Source organism: Artibeus jamaicensis, unplaced genomic scaffold (genome assembly GCF_021234435.1).
Source record: "Artibeus jamaicensis isolate MK-2021 breed Jamaican fruit bat unplaced genomic scaffold, CSHL_Jam_final scaffold_916, whole genome shotgun sequence".
In the NCBI taxonomy this organism is placed as follows: Eukaryota; Metazoa; Chordata; class Mammalia; order Chiroptera; family Phyllostomidae; genus Artibeus; species Artibeus jamaicensis.
Window position 1 is genome coordinate 5,386,118 of NW_026522059.1, and position 18,533 is coordinate 5,404,650.

General features: G+C 43.1%; 1 protein-coding gene across 8 annotated transcripts in view; it reads right to left on the bottom strand.

Annotated features, from left to right (window-relative positions):
• Nucleotides 1-9,710, bottom strand: part of PHF20L1 (PHD finger protein 20 like 1) — a 66,190-nt gene extending 56,480 nt beyond the window's left edge. For 7 of the 8 annotated variants that reach the window (XM_053660850.1, XM_053660849.1, XM_053660847.1 and 4 more), the window contains exons 1-2: nt 9,432-9,710; nt 7,267-7,386 (exon numbers count right to left, since the gene is read on the bottom strand). In XM_053660850.1, the coding sequence (XP_053516825.1) occupies nt 7,267-7,349 (83 nt within the window). In that variant the 5' untranslated portion in view covers nt 7,350-7,386; nt 9,432-9,710. The remainder of the gene's footprint in view (nt 1-7,266; nt 7,387-9,431) is intronic. The other variant, XM_053660844.1, reaches the window with a different exon arrangement.
• Between the last annotated feature and the right edge of the window lie 8,823 nt (nt 9,711-18,533).

Consider the following 18,533-nt stretch of genomic DNA (forward strand, 5'->3'; position numbering starts at 1 on the left):
ATATATGCTCAGCAAAACTAGAACTACAAAACATTCTTTTTATAAGGAAGCATTTACTTCTCATCACTTTTCTAAAGATTTTATTTATTTTCAGAGAGCGGTGGAGGGAGGGAGAAAGAGAGGGAGAGAGACCCAGACCTGCTGCCGCTCACACCCCCCGCCAGCCGGAGGGCTGAACCTGCTCCCAGGCGTGCGCCCTGACGGGGCAACGTCCAACTGGTCAGGGCACACAACATTCTTTTTAGTAGAAATGACTTCCGTCACAGATAAATCATCTCCCAACTAGTGGTTTTAATCAATGTCCCACCACAAAATAAAGCGTTATATAATGGGATGTGACAAGTGTTAAATCTCACAATTCATAATAATAATATTCGGCAGGAATGATGTAGCAAATAGGGAGCTGGATGCCTGCTGATATGTGATGGTTGAGCTTCAACCACAAGTTAGATAAGTGGCCCTGGCTGGTGTGGCTCAGTGGATTGAGCGCTGGCCTGCGAACCAAAAGGTCCCCAGTTCAGTTCCTGGTTGGGGCACATTTATGGAGGTTGCAGGCCAGGTCCCCAGTACGGGGTGCACAAGAGGCAACCACACATCAATGTATCTCTCTCTTTCTCCCTCCCTCTCTCTAAAAATAAATAAAATCTTGAAAAAGTATTCACTTTCAAAAAAACTTTTTAAAAACTCGGATAAATCAACAGAACTGTCTTATTTGTTGGCCTGTGCCATTAGATGGACACACGAAGCCCAGCACAAAATGCCTGAGGTTCCTGGACTTTACACTATCATGCATTTATGAAGGAGACTAGGAAATCATCAGCTTGGAGGTTGGATTCAAAGCTAAGCTTGGGAGGAAGACTCTAGGGTAGGCAGACCTGAAGTTAACCAGCCTCACAGAGCGCTGCAATTCCCTGGAACAAAAGCGACATGGGCATACTGGACTCTCGGGCCCTTTCAAACGCCAACACATGTGTATCACTAGGGTGCGTCACGAATCAGGATGGCCTGTGGACATGGAGACCATGTGCTCCTGGAGCTGAGCCTCACAGCTTTGGGGCATCAATACAGGAAGCAGAGGGGTGTAGTAAGAGATCATGAGACTTGGAGCTGAAAGACCTGGCTGCAGGACTTGACTCTTTTACCTGGATGAATTGGAACTTACCAGTTAACATCACAGAACATCAAACCTGTCACTTCTAAACTGGTCAAGATCATCCCTTACCTGACAGGCTTCTTGTAAAATTCAAGTGACTTAATGAATATATTCTAGAAATCCTAAATCATCATAGAGATCACCTCTTTCTCTCTCTCTTTTTTTTTTTTTGAGATCACCTCTCTTAAAGGTCAATCCACAATTAACTAAAACCATAGACAGTGTTTTGACTTTAGCAGCAAGGACCTGAACCACAACAACTACCCAACCAGGTAGGGCTGGAAATTGCAGAAAGAGAAACAAAAAAACTGAAGCACATCAAAGCAGGTCAACAGATCCAATTTGTGGAAAAAGCAAAAAAGTATCTCTGGGTCATGCATCACTTTGCGATGTACTTACATCTTATTTCCTCCAACTAACATAAAGAATTAAAAACAGATTATAAATCCTGGGTATTTCCATTACCATTCACCTCAAAAACTTTTATGTTCAGGTTAACAAGTCTGTGCAGTACAGACCAGTGGTTCTCCTATGTGGTCCGTAGGCCAGTAGCATCAGCGTGACCTGGAGGCTTGTCAGAAACACAAATACGTAACGGGCTCCCTCGGACCTACCCAGGCAGAAGCGGTGGGTGTTGGGCCCAGCAATCTGATTCTCTAACAGACCCTCCGGGTGAGTCTGATGCAGACTCAAGTTTAAGAGTCGCTTTTCCAGACTTCACCTGAATCACTTGAAAAACTTTACTATCAGTGAACTTTGTAAGAGAATCAATTTGTTAGTAAATTGGTACCACGCAGAAAGTTAGGGAGCAAAAGTATCCTACTGGACAAATAAACTTCTTAAAATCAATAGTTATGATTGTAAGTAACCTCAAAATTAAACAATTAATGGAAAAGCATTTAAATGATAGGGCAGGTTGGATAAAGGGTAATAGCCTGCCCAATACTGCTAAACTGCAAACAGTTCAAACCTCTGTATCTTTGTTCCAAAAGACACTGACCTTTTTCTACTTCTTTCACCTTCATCGTCTTCTAGTGACCAGCAGTCCAACCACGTGTAACTTCTACCCTCTGACTTACTTCTGCCTCAAGTCTGTGACATACAACTACGTAAGATTTAAAAATCTGTCACCACTGAATAGGTGGAAAGTAGATGAAAAATTTAAGTTTCTAATCTAAGGGAACTGAAAGATCACCTAGTAAGTCACACACCTTCACTTTTAAGGACATTCAAGCAGAAAAGTAACTCTCCAAAGTCACACAGTTAAGTTAGTTCATGGCAGAACCACACTTACAAGTCAGGTCTGAAATTCTTGGCAGTTAAGGCCCTTAATCTGGAATCCACAGACAAGATTTCTAGGAATTATTTTCATGTATAAAGGTGATTATACAGGTTTCTGAGTCTATAGCTGAAATTGGGTTTTCAAAGGTAGCGACCCAAATTTCTACAAATTTCAAATTCACGTAATTTAAATATGATTTGTTTTTAAATTTGATTTGCATAGTATTTTCCAGAGTGTTCTTCTCCAAGTATAGATAATACAACTTATCCCTACTGTTTTCTTTTGAATAGCTAAATCCAATTAGAAAAAAAGCAACCCTTTTTATTCAGAAAGCATGTACTCTTATTTAAATTAGAAGGTATTTGTACTTTCTACAATCTAAATTTCCTCAACTTTCCCACTCTATTAAAATTCTGTTCACGAATATTTAAAAACGCACACTTGCAAATGTTCCATACAGTTCGAAAACCTCCAAATGTGTGGAAACAGCATTTGCCAATTCAAATTTATACTGTTCTATCAAACTCTGATACTTGGAGACAGCTCTGCATTTTTTTAATCTTTCATTTTCCTTTCCTTTAGATACAGGAGAGAAATATTCCCCCAAGTCAGAAGAGCATAACTTATCTGAATGTCTTAAGCTGACACCATATCTCAAATTTCTTTTACAAGTAACACAGAGCACCCTACTCGGTTTGTTCTCCTAATTAAATCACATGCTACCGAGTAACTGTTTTAATTTCAGTCACAAGACAGAAGTTCCATCAACGGTCAAAACCAGTCTGATTTTACCGTTGAATGATTAATACTTTGATACTTTGCAAGAGTGCTTTGTAAACTATAAAACTCTAGAGAAACAAAGCTTTTATCACCTCAAAAAGAAGGCTTATGGTTTGCTGCAATGACATCATTTTCCTTTTACATTCCAGGCCATTCTCATGCTCACACTGAAGCTACATTTAAGAATATACACACCTAAGTCTTCACATCCCCAAAGATTTATTTTTCAACTTTCCATCTTTGCTTGCATTTACCTCAGTGCTTTATAATTATGAATTACTGTGTAAAATGTGAAGCAAGTTTAAACATTACTTTATCTGATCCCTAAAATAACCCTGTCTGTAAATGCCAGTAACACTGCTTCCATTTTACGGGTGAGCCAACAATGTTCGGACTTAGCGGTGTTTACGAGACTGAAAGTGGCGGTCTGAACTGGAACCTGCCCCTGTCGTCTTTAGAATCCACTTAAGCGTCTCCAACACAACGTCAACTCGACCCTTCCTTTCCCCAAACACAGTCCTCTGTCAACACCCTGTACCCATGTTCGTCTTCATGACGCTGCCGCACAAAGAGGGTGTAAAACGGACACATCAACGTTTGGGTGTCCGGAGCTTATGGTGGAGAATATGATGGAGGTGGGAGAAAATGGCTGATTGTGTCAGCTGTAAACATTCGCATATTAAAGGTCTTTTAAAGGGCTTGTAAATTAAAAGGCTATTAAGAAAGAAATTAAATGCTTTAAGTAAAATTGCAAATTTTTTAAAAATTAAAGCAGCCCACACTACTCAGTAGGAATTAGGTTTAATCGGTAAGAAAAAAACCCAAGTACCAAAAGCCACACACTGGAACTGAAGCTGTCTGGCTTCTCACGGTGGGTTCCGGGACTGGCCCTCACAGTACCAGTAAAGAGCCAAACCATGAATGAGTGTTTGACCGGAGCTGTAAGATTATTTTAAAAGTAAGTAATAAATCACTACTTAAAAATGTACAGTGTATTTTCAAAGCTCAAATGTCTTTATGAACTTTAAAGAATGTGGAATATAACTCACTCAAGCAGTAATGATGTACTTTTCCTAAGAAAAATACTTAGAGTCTTCCTATTAAACCAAAGCTACTCCAAAGATGTAAAAGTGGGAGTTTAACCTTCGGTTTATTTCTATGCACTAAGCTGAGAGTTCATCCTTTTATTTACAGGGCACATAATAAAACTATTGTCCTCTTGTATACAGGAAAAACTTTTTACACACAGGACAAATTCGATTTCAGGTGCTCGACTAGTGCAACTTTCTCTTTGCATTTCTCTTTAAAGGTAATGTACCAACATGGGACTTAGCAATGGACACAGCACCTATCCTCAACTTCCTGAGTGCGGTGACGGTGAGCAGTATTTGCATTCCTGCTCCTCTCTCCCTATCCAATTCCTATAATCATTCAAGAGACAGGCACGTCAAACAGGGACTCGACACCTTTCCGACTGGATGAATGAAGGTGGAAGACTACACATTCAATGTGGTACCACAGAAGGGACTGTGAAAGAAAGTAGGGAGAGAGGGTTACCAAAAGCAGGGGACTTATTTCAGGGTATTTTCAGATATTAACGATTTTGCCCTCACAAGAATATCAAAGTTTCTCGGCACGCAAGCTTCCATACCTTTACCTGATATTAAAGCAAAAAGATGTAAAATCTACATGAAATAAAGAATGGCCCTTAAAAAAATGGGACAACATAAACATTTATCTCATTTAGAAATAAAATCTGTTAAGTCTCATTGAACAACTTTTGTGCCCTATATAAAACTCAGTACATCTTAGCAATTAATTACTGTCCTACAATAAAGCACTTGAATACTAAATTATAGGGTCACCCAAGTCTAACTAGTTCTTGAGACTACTGACATAAATAAACTCACAGTATTTCCTTCAATTGCCTAGGATATGTACATATAACACACTTAATTCCTTTTTAATTAAGGCGTCAACTATTAGCAGAGTGCTAAAAAATGTGCATATAAATAAGCACATAAAAAAGTCAACCTGATGGCAAATTCCAGTAATTATCACATGTAATTATTTTGGTTAATGTTTACTTTGGCCATTACTATTGGGGTCACTAAAAGTAAATCTAAACTTAGTGAGTATACATGCATGTTATCACCCTACCTAAGCACTTAAGAATTTCTTGGTGAGAAGCATAAGACAATGAAAGTTTAAGCTACAACTTTCATTTGTTCTCTGAAATTCCAAATACTCTAAAAGTACACTCAGGCTGAACTTTAAAAGTGGTTCTCTTTTATAATCTTTTTACTTTAACTACTGGGTCACTGATTTAACAACTGTTGAATAAGTAAACAGTTCATCGCAAAGTGGATTTCTCACTAACACCAAAGCTAACTATGCTAATATCCCTGGAAGTCACTGAGAATGCTAACAAGCTGTGTGCTTCCCCAAAAGTGGGTGTTAGTTCAACTGCAACTTTGTCAGTTTGAAAGCCTAAGAAAATATATTAATGTAAATTAAGTAATGGTTCAAAAAGCCAGTAACTAAAAATAAATAAAAAGAACTTCAGATTAACACCAAAGTAAGAAGTAATGTTTCTCATACTCTTACATCACACAGAGATTCCAAAAGTGTGCCTTCATAGTAAAAAGCTTCCTTCGGTCAGTGAGACCCCCAGAGGCCGTGGCTGACTACACCAGCATCTTTTGCTGCGGGGTCTAATGCAGCGGCTCAATCAGGAGCGTGTCAGATGCCCCTGGCAGTGTCTGAAGGCGACTTTTTCAACCAGGAGGGACTCCGGTGCCTGGTCTCCAGGTGCTTCCCAAGCCCCTCCTGGGAACTGCTGTGTACACTTTCTACCTGAGTAACAATGACGCCCCCTACAAAGAAGGAACCACTGCGATGGAGCTCGGGAGAATGGGGCCAAAGTTGTGCCTTCCCACTTCAAACTGCAGTTTCACACTGTCCCAAAGCAGAGGCCATGAGCCTGGGGGTCAGGGACCTGTGGGGAGTTCCAGCGCCAGAAGCTATGAGGAAAAACCTCTGGCTGATCCAAAGTCAAGTATCATGACAGAACGAGATTTCTCTACCTGCCACTGACAGCCCAGGAAGTGGACTAAATACAAACCAGTCTACAAAATGCTCAGTGTCCTGAAGGGAGTTACAGCAAGAGAAAATGTCAGAAAGGCCGGCAGACAGATGTCCAGGCGCTGAACAAGCAGGTGTCGACAGGGGCTGAGGCAGCACCACCCCCAGGACAGAAGCCCCCCAACGCCCCTCTCAGGGTACAGGGCTGAGGAGGGCAACAAGACGCAGAGTTTCAGAGAGAGAGCTAGGGGCCAGCGAGGCCGAACGAGGACAGAGGACCCTTGTTATCCCACCGCGCTCCGGTGACGTCTATGTGTTGTGTCCCACCTTTCCAGGCGGTAATTTCACCCCATGTAACCAATTTTTCCTACCTCTATGAGGGGTGTGGGGGTGTCCGAACTCACCACCTATCGTAGACAGCCCAGACAGGAGAAATAGGAGAAGGTCTGAGAGGGCTTCCCATTTCGTACAGACAGTGCTGACCTGCCTGTAGGCCGCTGCTCTCCCGGGAAGGAGGAGGCCAAGTGCTTTCTGGTCTTCGCTGAACTAGTGAATAATGGCTGTGCTAGCCATCAGCATACGCTGTGTTTTGAAAGTTTTATCCAAAACTTGGGAAGCTGGTTATCTGGACTAATCCCCTCCCTCCTCCCGCCAGCCACCATACAGCTCACTCGTGTTAAGTACACAAGGATACTGATACTCTTTACATCTCATTTCCTAGTTAATTATTTGCAGTTCTCAAACACCTAATGGGATGGTGACTAAAATGACTCTGGCTAGCCATAGTGTTTGAATGCTTAATCTACAAAGTCTGTTGAAGAGTAGGAAAACTGAAAAACAATGTATATGCATATTCAAGATGTGAACACATTAATGTTCCTGCCATTGTCAGAACAGCAACGCACCAGCAGCATACATAAGACTACAAATAATGTGCTTTAGGCCAAGAGCTCCGTATTCTCCATACCATTTCTGCAGGTAGTCCAGTGCCTCCAAACGAGCACCAATCTCGAAAGTGATTCCGGGACGATTTGGGGGCTTTTTACTCATCTTGAGATCCTATTCTTCAGTATTCTCTTTTCACTACCTCAAGAAGAAAAAAAAAGTTGGATTCTGATGCATAAAATGTGTAACAAATTAAACAAAAATTTTAAAACATTACAAGAGAAATTAAAATAACTGCCAGACTTTTAAGAAATTTGAATGATGATTATCAATATCTCTAGGTGACATACTGTGCAACTTACAGGCATTAAAAAGATTAACTACTTAAAAACAAACAGATCGGCCTTAAAACTAGCTAATGGCTACAGTGCTTTAAATTTTACTTGGAAAATACCCCAAAAAACTCTCCACAAAAACAAGAGAAAGTGCTTTTCCGTCTCTGAAACATCAGATGGCTGAGCACCCTGGAATATAAGTACTGAAATTCTTAAGAGAATAAATTAACCAAATTTTTCAGCGGATATTTACTGAGTGTCTTTTAATACAAAAAACTTTTGGTAAGACACTGAAGCACGCGTGGAGATGGGAGAGGCAGCAGACACTCCTCTGCCATCAAAGACTTTAATAACTCCTTTTGTGATTAGGGCTTTTCATTACTTATGATTTCCCACCTCAGTAGCAAAGAACTCAATAACTTTAACCTAACATAAAGCTGCAATTTCTTTCTTATACTTCACATTCAATAAGCCACAATGATGGGGATTCTTTTTTTTTTTTTTGATCTGAGAATTTCTGCAATACCTCGGGATAGAGGGTGACGGTGGTTACAACACTCAAACAAGAAAACTACAAAGCTGTGTCTCTTCCTCTCCAGAGCACCATGTGGAGTATTTATTATCCTTTTGGCCACGCAAGCCACCCAGCACATTTGAGGTAGCCTCTTTTTCCCTACGTGCCTAGTGCCTCGATAATATGAATGCGTGCATTTTAAGACAGCTTTATCAAAATATAACAGGTAATCAGGAGTGCAAAGGGATCCCTAAAACCTCTGACACTGACCATTATTAAAATGACAATGCTCCCTCCCAGTTTAACAAGAACCACACACACATTTGTTTTTAATGGTCTGGCCAAAATTCAAAAGGGGCAAAATCTAACAAACACATAAAAACCAACCATCCTTTACTCTTTGAAAAAACCTGGGAGGTAAGGAGGAGAAAAATAACACCAATATTTGCCATAAACATATGTAAAATCAAACTTAAGTCCTCTTGGTTGGGGGAAACTACCCTTCTACCCCAGGCAGCAAGCAAAGCTTAGTGCATTCAAGTTAACAGGAGTTTGGCCAGAGGTTATTTGGTGTAAAAGGAACAAAAATTTGAATATTTTTAATAGAGGTCTGGTCAGTTTGCAACATATAAGGCAGTTACTTAAATGCCTGGGTCGCAATCTAATCAATCTTTCTGCTGTTCATCACAGCAAGAACTTACTAAGGGGTTCATTAACGTTTTCTAGACTCAGACTTAACATCCCTAAGAATTAACACAGTTAAGGTTTATCATTCCCTAATGGTACTTTGGTGTGAGTAAACAGAAAAGGCTAGATTTCCCTGTTCTTGGGTGGAGAGGGGAGGGTGAGGAGGGATTTGAATTAAGGAAAAGTAAAACAGTGTGTGGGGGGAGGGTGCTTGGAGCAAAAAGAGAAAAGGGGACAGAGAGAACATAGAGGAGTAAAAGCAGGAAGAAAAGCGAAAACTAGCGGGAGAAAAGGATGGTTTGAGTTGTGAGAGATGACAACTGAGTGGGAAGAGAAAATGAGCAAGAAGATGCTACCCTGGGAAAGTGAAGCACTGGTCAGAGAATGGCCGCGGAGCCAAAAAAAAAAAAAAAAAAGGTGGGGAGCGACGCAGGGCGGGAGGAGGGTGCCAGGAGACAGGCAGGAAAGGCTTAGACGGGGCTGGCGGGGAGCAGGAGACGCCTCCAGGTTTGACAGCCGTCCGGCCCTCTGCAGGGGGGGAAGGAAGGGAGGGGTGAGGGAGCGGTGGCGCTCAGACAATAGGGGCGGCGAGTTCTGGGGAGGGACGCGGGAGGGGAGCGGGCCGGAGAGAGACACCAGCGTCGGGGAGTCCCGGGCGGGTGGCCAGGTGGGGCCGGGCGGCCGCCAAGCCAAGCTGCCACCGCCTCTTACCGACTCGGCCTCCTGTCCGCACAGCAGTCGGGCCGTCCGGGGCCGAGCCGGGGCACGAGCAGGGCGGCCAGCCCGGGCCTCCGCCACGGCTTCCAACTCCGCCTCCGCCCAGGCAGCGCCGGGGAGGGAGCAGGAGCGGATCAAACTGGGACCTCTGAGACGGGTCGGGCCTCGGAGCGCGCGGGAGGGAGCAGGTTCGAACCCTCAAGCCCGCTCGGTGTCCGCTGCCATCGCCGCCGCTGCTACCGCCGGCCAGCCCAGACGCGACGCCGGTCCCCGGCGACGTCAGCCGCCCGCGACGCGCCGGAAGCGGGCCTGGGAGCGCCTGTGACTCACGTGGGTTGGGCCCGGGACGCGCAGCCGATTGGAGGAGCGTTCTGGGAGGCGGGGTTTGCAGCGGTTGGCTGACAGCTAGCGGGCGGGGCCGTAGTTAGCGATTGACGGGAGGAGAGCTTGGGGAGCCCTTCGGCAGTAGCGAAGTGTTTGACCTTTGATAGATCTGGACGAAGCCTGTTGAATACAATTAGTGTGCGTTTGACGGAAACTAGGTTCTCACAACTTTTCAACCCCAGCACCTTCAACAAACTTATGTAAACTCATTACACGCTTTCTTAGATGTCCAGCCCTTTCCACATTAAAAATAGAGCAAGTGGTTATTGTTACAAAGTCAATAAGCCTCTATTCAATGAATACCTTGTGGCAAGCTCTCTGCTGTAAGTGCGCCACATAACGACAATCACACAATTGTCTAGGAGATCCTTACAATGCTAAAGAGAGATACAATATTACTTAAAATGTATGTGTGACTTCCCCAATACTACACAGCTAATGATAGCAGAACTATTTTTATTGAATACCTACCATGTCCCGAACTGTGCACTAGGCACAAAAGAAAGTGTCCCCGCTATAGAGGAGACCAACAAATGAACACATTCAAAGCCGTGTTGGAATGAAGCGTCTTTTCTTCTCTCTTCCCAGTGTACTACTCAAGCTCTCAAGCTTTCTAAACGCAACATTGCATACAAATAACACTTATATTTATCATGCTTTGCAGTGTGGAGTTAAAATAGCAAAGCATGTCTCGTTAAGCTTCAATTACAGTGAATTTTGAAAAGTTAAACAACCATATTCACATCCTTTTATTCAACAGACATTCACTCATTGCTATGTTACCAATAGCTACTGAGCTGGACTGAGCATGGGAATATATAGAAAAGGCACATAAGACAGTCTCTAGTGGACATTTGTCCTCATGTATTTTGGTTGCCCAGCATCTGAACTCCCTTTCCATGTTTAAGAAATTGCACATCATAGTTACACCATGTATTTCCGGAATCTTCTGGAAATGCAGCAGGATTATACTTTCTACCCTCAGAATTATGTGTACCCATGTAATGTGCCCAGAACCAACTGCTAATCTATACCTGATATATAGTATAAAAAATAAATATTTGTTGTTTTAAACTATTGAGAGTTGGGTGGTTGTATGTTACACAACATAAGTTGAGCCAATTAACTGACAGATACACCCGCCCTATGACATAGTCTTGAAGGCAGAGTCAACCTCGCACTAAATAATATAAAAGTGTTAGCAACTTCCATTTCCAGCCTCCATTGCAGCTAAAGGGCTGTTTTTAGCCAGGCTAAATACTCTCTAACTGAGGACTGTGTATAAGATGCTGCTAGTGATGTTCAAAGGAAGGAAAGCTTCCTCCCACAGCTCAGCAGTCCAGTGGTCAATATCTGACTTTCAACCTTTAGCTAACTAACTGAACCCTGGCGGCATCCCTGCTGACCCACAAATCAGTAAGTGAGAAAAAATAACTATCTGTTGTTGTGCATCACTGAAAAGTTAAGGTTGTTTGCAATTTAAATAAAATACAGACATAAAGGGTACATAGATTCTATCCACTAGCCACTGTTTTTTTTTTTGAGAATCCACCAAACTACCCTGAAAAACAGATTGTTTCATTTAAATTGGAACTTAACAAGGAAACTCTCCAACAATTCAGCTTGAAAAAAAATGGAAATCATTATGTAAATGATTCCTGGCTTGGGTGTTCTCTATGTATAGGTGTGTTCTCTGTGGAGTTAATGCCATCCCCTTAGAGGACACTTTGAGAATGGGGATGTGTGTATTTTTAGTTGTCACATGATTGGGGGAAGGCACAGCTGCAGGTTAGTAATGAAGGCCCAGGACTGCTAGACGTGCTGAAATGCATAATGCCTCCTGTATCTTTAAGAATTACCCCAGCCCATACACAACTTCTGAATGCCCCTCTGGACATGCATGTAGAAAAACCTGTTTATAATGGAGAAATAGGTAGAAAAACCTGTTTATAATGTCCTGAGCCCAGAACTCAGTTTTACGTGTAAGAACAAAGTATCTTTGCAAGATTTTAATATACACTCGGTTTTCCAGGAAAAGCTTCTGTGGAATGAGGGAAGATTGTCCTTTTTATGAACATTACCAAGAGTTTGTCCCATTTTTAAAGATCACGTCACCAATGGCAAAGCTACTCACAGCATTCGAGGCACTAACAGGAGGGGCCTGGATTGCTCTGCATTTGTAGCTGTTACGTTCGGGGTCAACCTCAATTTCGATTCAAGCGCTCGGCCCCTTTATTATGTCTCTATGAATCATGACCGGACACTTATGAATTGAAATATGTTATTTTTATTATGAATCATTTCCATAAAGTTTGTTCATGTATTACATTATGTCATTTTATTAATGTTTAGGAAGATTGACATGCACACATTAATGATATCATGTATGAATTTAATTTCAGAAAAGCGCAGAGGGTGTCCCATAATATTAACTCCAAAGTGGGGACATTAAGTGTCATGAAACTGGTTAGCTCATGTAGGCTACCGTTGCCTCTGTAGATCATGCAGAGTCAAAGGTCAGGTTCAGGATCAGGTTACCAGATACAGAAAAGTCTAAAGATGATGCCCCAACCACGCAGTGAAACTGTGCATTGCTGCGGCCCCTCCCCTCTCCCACCCGCACGCCCCCATCCAGATGGTTAATGTTATCCATCAGTCGCTCCATCTCTGAATATAGAAAGAAAGAACTTACAGCTGTGTTTGAGCAGAACCAAACAAGCAGTTTGGGCAAATTATCTGGAAACAACAGTCCTTAGGCAGAAATCACTGAACTAAAGTCCTCCAACATTAAAATATGAAAATGGAACCATAATATCTCCTGGAATATTTAACAATAGTATACACCTACTTTAAGGGAGGAAAAAGTCACAACTAAACACCCAATATCCCCTGATTACATAGAAAACACAAGAAAGCTATTTTTTGTGTGTTGCTTTAATATTTATAATTACCACCAATGAAGCAAATCAAAGCAATTCAAAGGTTTTTTAAAAATAAACTAGTTTAGTCAAAATGTAAACTGCTGTACTAGACAACTTTGGCACATGGCTCAATTCCAGGTGCTTAAAGTCTGTGGATATGGTCCTACTCACACGCTCTATTTCCCATTGGTTTCTGGGTTTTTGCCCTGCCTTCCTGGAGTGAGTAAATTCTAAGGACGAGGGGACGGCCTAGACACCTTTATTGTATTCATTTATTTTTTACTGGTAGTTCATATACTAATCAGAAGCTATCGGAGACTTGAAGAATTTTAGACTTGGCAGTAATGCTTTTAAGATGTCAGTCTCCACTAACGAAAGTCATTACACATATATATGGATCAGCAAAAGCTTGTAAATATAGCAAGAGGCCTGAATGATGAAAAACTTCTTCTTTTTTTTTCTTTGTGCAGATTGCCCTGAAGCAATGGGCTGACCATGAAATGTCTCATCCAAGCCTGGACACTTTTAAGGGTGGAAGGAAGTGCTATTAATGATTACTCCAGAACAGGTGGATTCCTGGGCAGCCCTGAGCAAACCGAGACATATGACCATGCTGCCTAACCCAGGATGAAATATGAAAGAGAAATCGGGTAAAGATTTCTCTCCCCTAAATGGGAAGGGATTGACTATGGAATCCACTCCTGACTCTGCAGTTGCTTTTCCCCCTTGCCTACCGAGACCAAGCGTGGGCTCGTTCAGGTATTCGGCTGATACTTCTTATCTCCTCTGATTTTCATGGTTGACTGTTACAATGTCCATGAACTCTATCAGTGTTTCTCATGTGTCCATCCACCAATCATCTGTATTAGACCTCCTGGGGCTGTTTGTTAAAATGCGAGTTTCTGGGCCCTAACCTGTATCTTGGGTTTGGAGACTGGAAATCTGCATTTTAAAAGCAGCCCTAAATGATTATTATGTACAGGAAGGTTTTGAAACATCTGCTAGGAGTCTTCTAGTTGCATGTGACTGGAATTCAATGCAAGCAGACTTAAGCATAAATGGAATTTATTTATGGAAGGAAGATGGGAAAGGGGAGAAGTCTGACTTCTGGGGCAGGGTTCAAATTATAACACCTTTCCCTCTGCTTTGTATGGTCTGGCTTGATTTCTGGGTCCTCATCTGGGCCCACAACACCTTTAGCCTTGTCGTTACACAGACTTATAAAATAAAAACAAGTCCTAAAAGTCATTCTCTCATTGGCCTAAGCTGAGTCAGGTGCCCATCTCTGAACCAAGCATGGTGGCCACAGGAGCAACTTGTACTAATTTATCCTGGACCTGAGTCCAGTTCCCGATTAGGCAGGTAGAAGTCAAGACTGGCCCTCATGGGCTGACACATGGGATGAGTTGGTCCTTTAAAGAAAATTGGGGTGCTGTTAGTTGAAAGAAAGAGAATGGAAGCTGGACAACAAAAATGAGATTCATTATAACCGATTTATACCAACTCCAAGTCACAATTCACAGCCATCCAACAAAGCGAAGAATACTCCTCTTGGTGTGCAAAGCTAGAAAGGCAAACCAAATGAGACACAAATCTAGGGAGAGATTGACTTAATATTTACATCCCTGATTCCTTCAGTGCTTGCTTTTAGAGGTAGTCCCTACAATGTGGGGACACATTGCAGGGATTGTTAAAACTGGGGGAGGAGAGGGTAGGCAACAGAACTCAACCTGTGTACAAATTAACAGTGACCAAATAGTCAACACCTTTAACCTTTCAGTGATCACGATTCTCCTTGACAATGAAGCTAGCTGCAGTTCAGTGGCATCCTCAAAGATGGCAGACAGCATGCCTGCATGCGTTCTTCCTTCGTTTGCTTGTTGATTTATTCAACAAACTTACATTGAGGTTCTACCTAATGCTAGAAAATGGGTGATGCAGAAAGAACAGAAAGAAAAATCTAACTAGGTACCCAATTCTGAGGTGACTCGCCATGACGGGGAGGCAGGTACAGAAACAAGCAAGTACAATAGAAAACTAGATGTTAATCAATGTGAAATAGAGACAATGCACCATAGGAGTGTGCTCATTCTGACTCAGCAAATCGAGGAAGACCACGCAAAGGAAGTGGTGTTGGAAATACCTTTTGAATGGTGAGTACACTTCAAATAAGATTTCTATGCAGACTCCAAAAATCTCATTGCCCTGTAGTTCCTTAGAGTTGTGATTCAAGCTCTGACAAATAAAAAAACATCATCCTACTTCCATTTCTTTCCCACAAGCCTTCATTGAACACCTGCCAGCTATAGTGCTTAGGTCTAAGGAACACAACAATGACTAAACTCAATTCCTGATCATAAGGCACTTAGCAGTGTAGTCAAGGAGACCAACATATCAAGGGTGATTTCAATACAGTATAAGTATCAGAAATCAAAGTTGTAAGTAGCATGCAGGGTGAACGGGGTTGGAATATGTGCTCTCACTGGTCACTTGCAATTTGGCTCAGTGTCTGTCCTCTTGATCAGCGCCAGAAAACAACACCAGCATCTCCAAGGTACGTGCCTGACATTCAGATGAAACAAGTGCCCTTGTGGGGGAGGGAAGAGGGTTGGCCAGGGGCAGAGGCTGTGGTAGCACTGGTGTTGCCACAGCCCTTGGTTTTGCCATAGTAGAAAACATTGAGGCAACACTCTGTGGTTGGGGAATGGCTTGCTTCCTCTTTTGTATTTTTGCAAAACATTCAACAGAGCCAGTTTCATCAGGCTGAGGGTAAACGCCCTTTGATTTTTCACTCTTTCTTTCTTTCTTTCTTTCTTTCTTTCTTTCTTTCTTTCTTTCTTTCTTTCTTTCTTAGCAATAAGTATCATGAAGATCACAGGAGACTGTAGATTTGAAGGAAATCAAGAGGTTAACTTTCTTCTTGCTACTGTTATTAAACAGCAGCTTAAAATAAGAACGCACATCAGGGCCAGTGGTCCGAAGTAGGACCAGGAGTTGCAAATCAGACCTGATGCTGTCACCAGAGTGGTCGGGGTAGAGACACTTCCTTCCCTGATGCTCCCTTCCTCACAGGTATGTGGGAACTTTAAACCCACTTCACAGAGTTGTTTCGAGGATCCAATTAAATAGAACAAGCCTCACATTCTGGGCACATTGTAATTGATATGTAAATGCCAGGTGGTCGCAACCTTCCTCTCCCACCCTCCCCAGGGGTCTGTGTATCTAGTCAGGGTCATCTCTGAGGGTCATCCCAGTTTCTCTCTTTCCTGATTCCACAAAAACACATTTTCTGGGGACTTACTTTGTGCCAAGCCCTGAATTTGCTCCTGAAGATTACAGAGATGAATGAGACACTGTTCTTGTCACCAAGAATGTAACTTCTATTAAAACTGTAGCACAGGCTTCTCACTAGATAATCAGTCCCTCTCAAGCCTCCTCCACCCCACCCTTCCTTTCTCTGTCTCTCTCCCCCTCTCCTTCTCTCGCTCTCTTTAGGAAAAAATATTCCCCCTGAAATTCAAATATGAGTCCTGAGCAAACAGTAAGGATGTATCTGGAACATCTTTGAGAGACTGGAATCCTTCCTGTTGCAAGAAATACTGTATAAATCCTTACAAGACGCATTAGCAACAACAGAAAAAGAGCTGGAGCTCATCAATGATAACAAAATCGAATCTAAAGGCAAATGATGGAAGTACTGCAGTGAATCTGTGTGGAAATCGCGGATCTTAAGAATCAAACAGAACCCTTTAGAGATCTTATTCTCGTCTTGCCCGCTGAACGTGAGAGACTCCAGTGCCATTACAAGGCAGCTCAAGTGGACCGGTTTCAATAAACCCCTATCGATCCTGGCTTACCATTTCTCTGACTTCTTTGTCTTTTCTTAGTACACCACTTAAAATGGAAATACTACTTTCTCCAAATATTCATGCAGTTATTCCTACCCTCACACTACCTGTACACAACATAACCCCCAGTGCCATTCTGATCTTACAATCTGGCCACAACTTGTATTGCCAACATAATGTACTTGTCATAAAACCAAACAGTTTGAAAATTGCTCCAAGGCCGTGCCCATGAATTACTCATATAACACGTGACGAATACCCAAGGAGTGGGTAATCCCGCTACCAGAGAGAGACGTATGTTTCTCCAAAATGTAGGTATGAATACTGGCCCAGACAGCTGATTGGAATAGAACAGACAAAAAGTTGTTGACTGTTTATGTACAGCCAGAGACATGCTGGCTTGGTAGCAAAGAAATTGTGACAATTCGAGGCTTCGAAGAACTTCTCCACTTTCCAATGTCTAGGAACAGATGGTAGTCTGAGAGCTGTGGGCACAGGCAGAGCAGAGGGCCTCGAAGAAGTCAGAAGGAGTTTCCCCTCCTACTCTGGAAGGATGAGAAATAAAGGAGTGGGAGGAACAGGAAGAGGATGAGCAGGAGGAGAGCTATGAACAACAAGGTGAAGCATCCCGGGCTCCCAGAACAGCTGCAGAGCAGGATGGCTATCTGGTAATCCTGGGCGGCTGCAACTAGACGCAGTGTTGAATAAATGTGCCTGTTCTCTAATGATGGCCCTGAGTGAGGCAGCAGAGACACGCTGACCACGTAGCCTGGAGTAGCCAATGGCTCAGAAGGTCACCTTTATTAGGACTATATGTTACTAGTTGTCTATTGTTGTATAGAAGGTTCCCCCAAAACTTGGTGTCTTGAAACACCATTTATGCTCACACAGTGTCAGTGGGTCAGGAGTCTGGGCAATGCTAAATGGGCTCTTCTGCTTCTGGGTGTCTCTTGGGCTGTGATCAGAGTGTTAGTTCGGGCTCAGCTGGAGGCGGTTCCCTTCCAGGCTCTCTCCCCCGGTGATGGTCGGCTGCAATGCTAAGGGCCTCAGTTCCTCGGACAACCATCAGATCTCTGCCATGTGGGTTTCTCCGACCATCAGGCTGTGCAAACCGAGAGGGTAACAGAGGTCCCAGCACGACAGAAGGTACAGCATTTTGTGGCCTAATCGTGGTCAGTCACAACCTGGCACTTTTGTCTCATTCAGTGTATTAAGAAGTCAGTTTCGGCCCACCCTGGGGGGGGGGGCGGGGCGGGATTACAGGAGAATCCTTGAGGGTCAGCTTTGAAAGCTGCCTACCGCAGGCAGGCGAGGCAAGCTCTCCTAACAGCTTGCGCTGTCTGGGGTGGGTTCTAGAGAAGATCCTGCCTGTGGTGTTATCTGAAGGAAAAGGGGAACCCCAAGAAAAAATGGGATTAACTTTTCTGCCAGCCTGACCGACGGGGGCCTCCGAAGCTGGTTTACAGAAAGAAACACATCTCACACATCTGAGCCGAGGACTCCCTTATTTCTCATTTTTTGCTCTCATTTCATTCTTTAAGCCATCCTTGGAAATATACTAACATGTCATCACACTGGTCATGGAGAAAACTGCAGCCCAGACGGGTGAGGCGGCCAATCTGCGCACACGCCTCTGGGACGGAGGGGAGAGTTTGGACCTCACTCTGTGTGACTCCGAAACCCACCCTCTTCCCGTGACTCCACACGCCTCAGTGGGGCTCGAACATGTGTTTCTGTGATCACTTACAACAGCAGAGATCCCTGGGCACCCATCAAGTTCGCTGAGTTCTGCTATAATGTAAATAGTAAAATGTGAACTGCCACCCATGGGTAGCTTCCTGTAAAACCCAGGCTTGGGTGGGTCAGCATAGTTCCGGGGCAGACATCTCCCAAGGTCAAGCTCCTGGTATTCAATTGCGTTGTGCATTGAATAGCATGGGTGC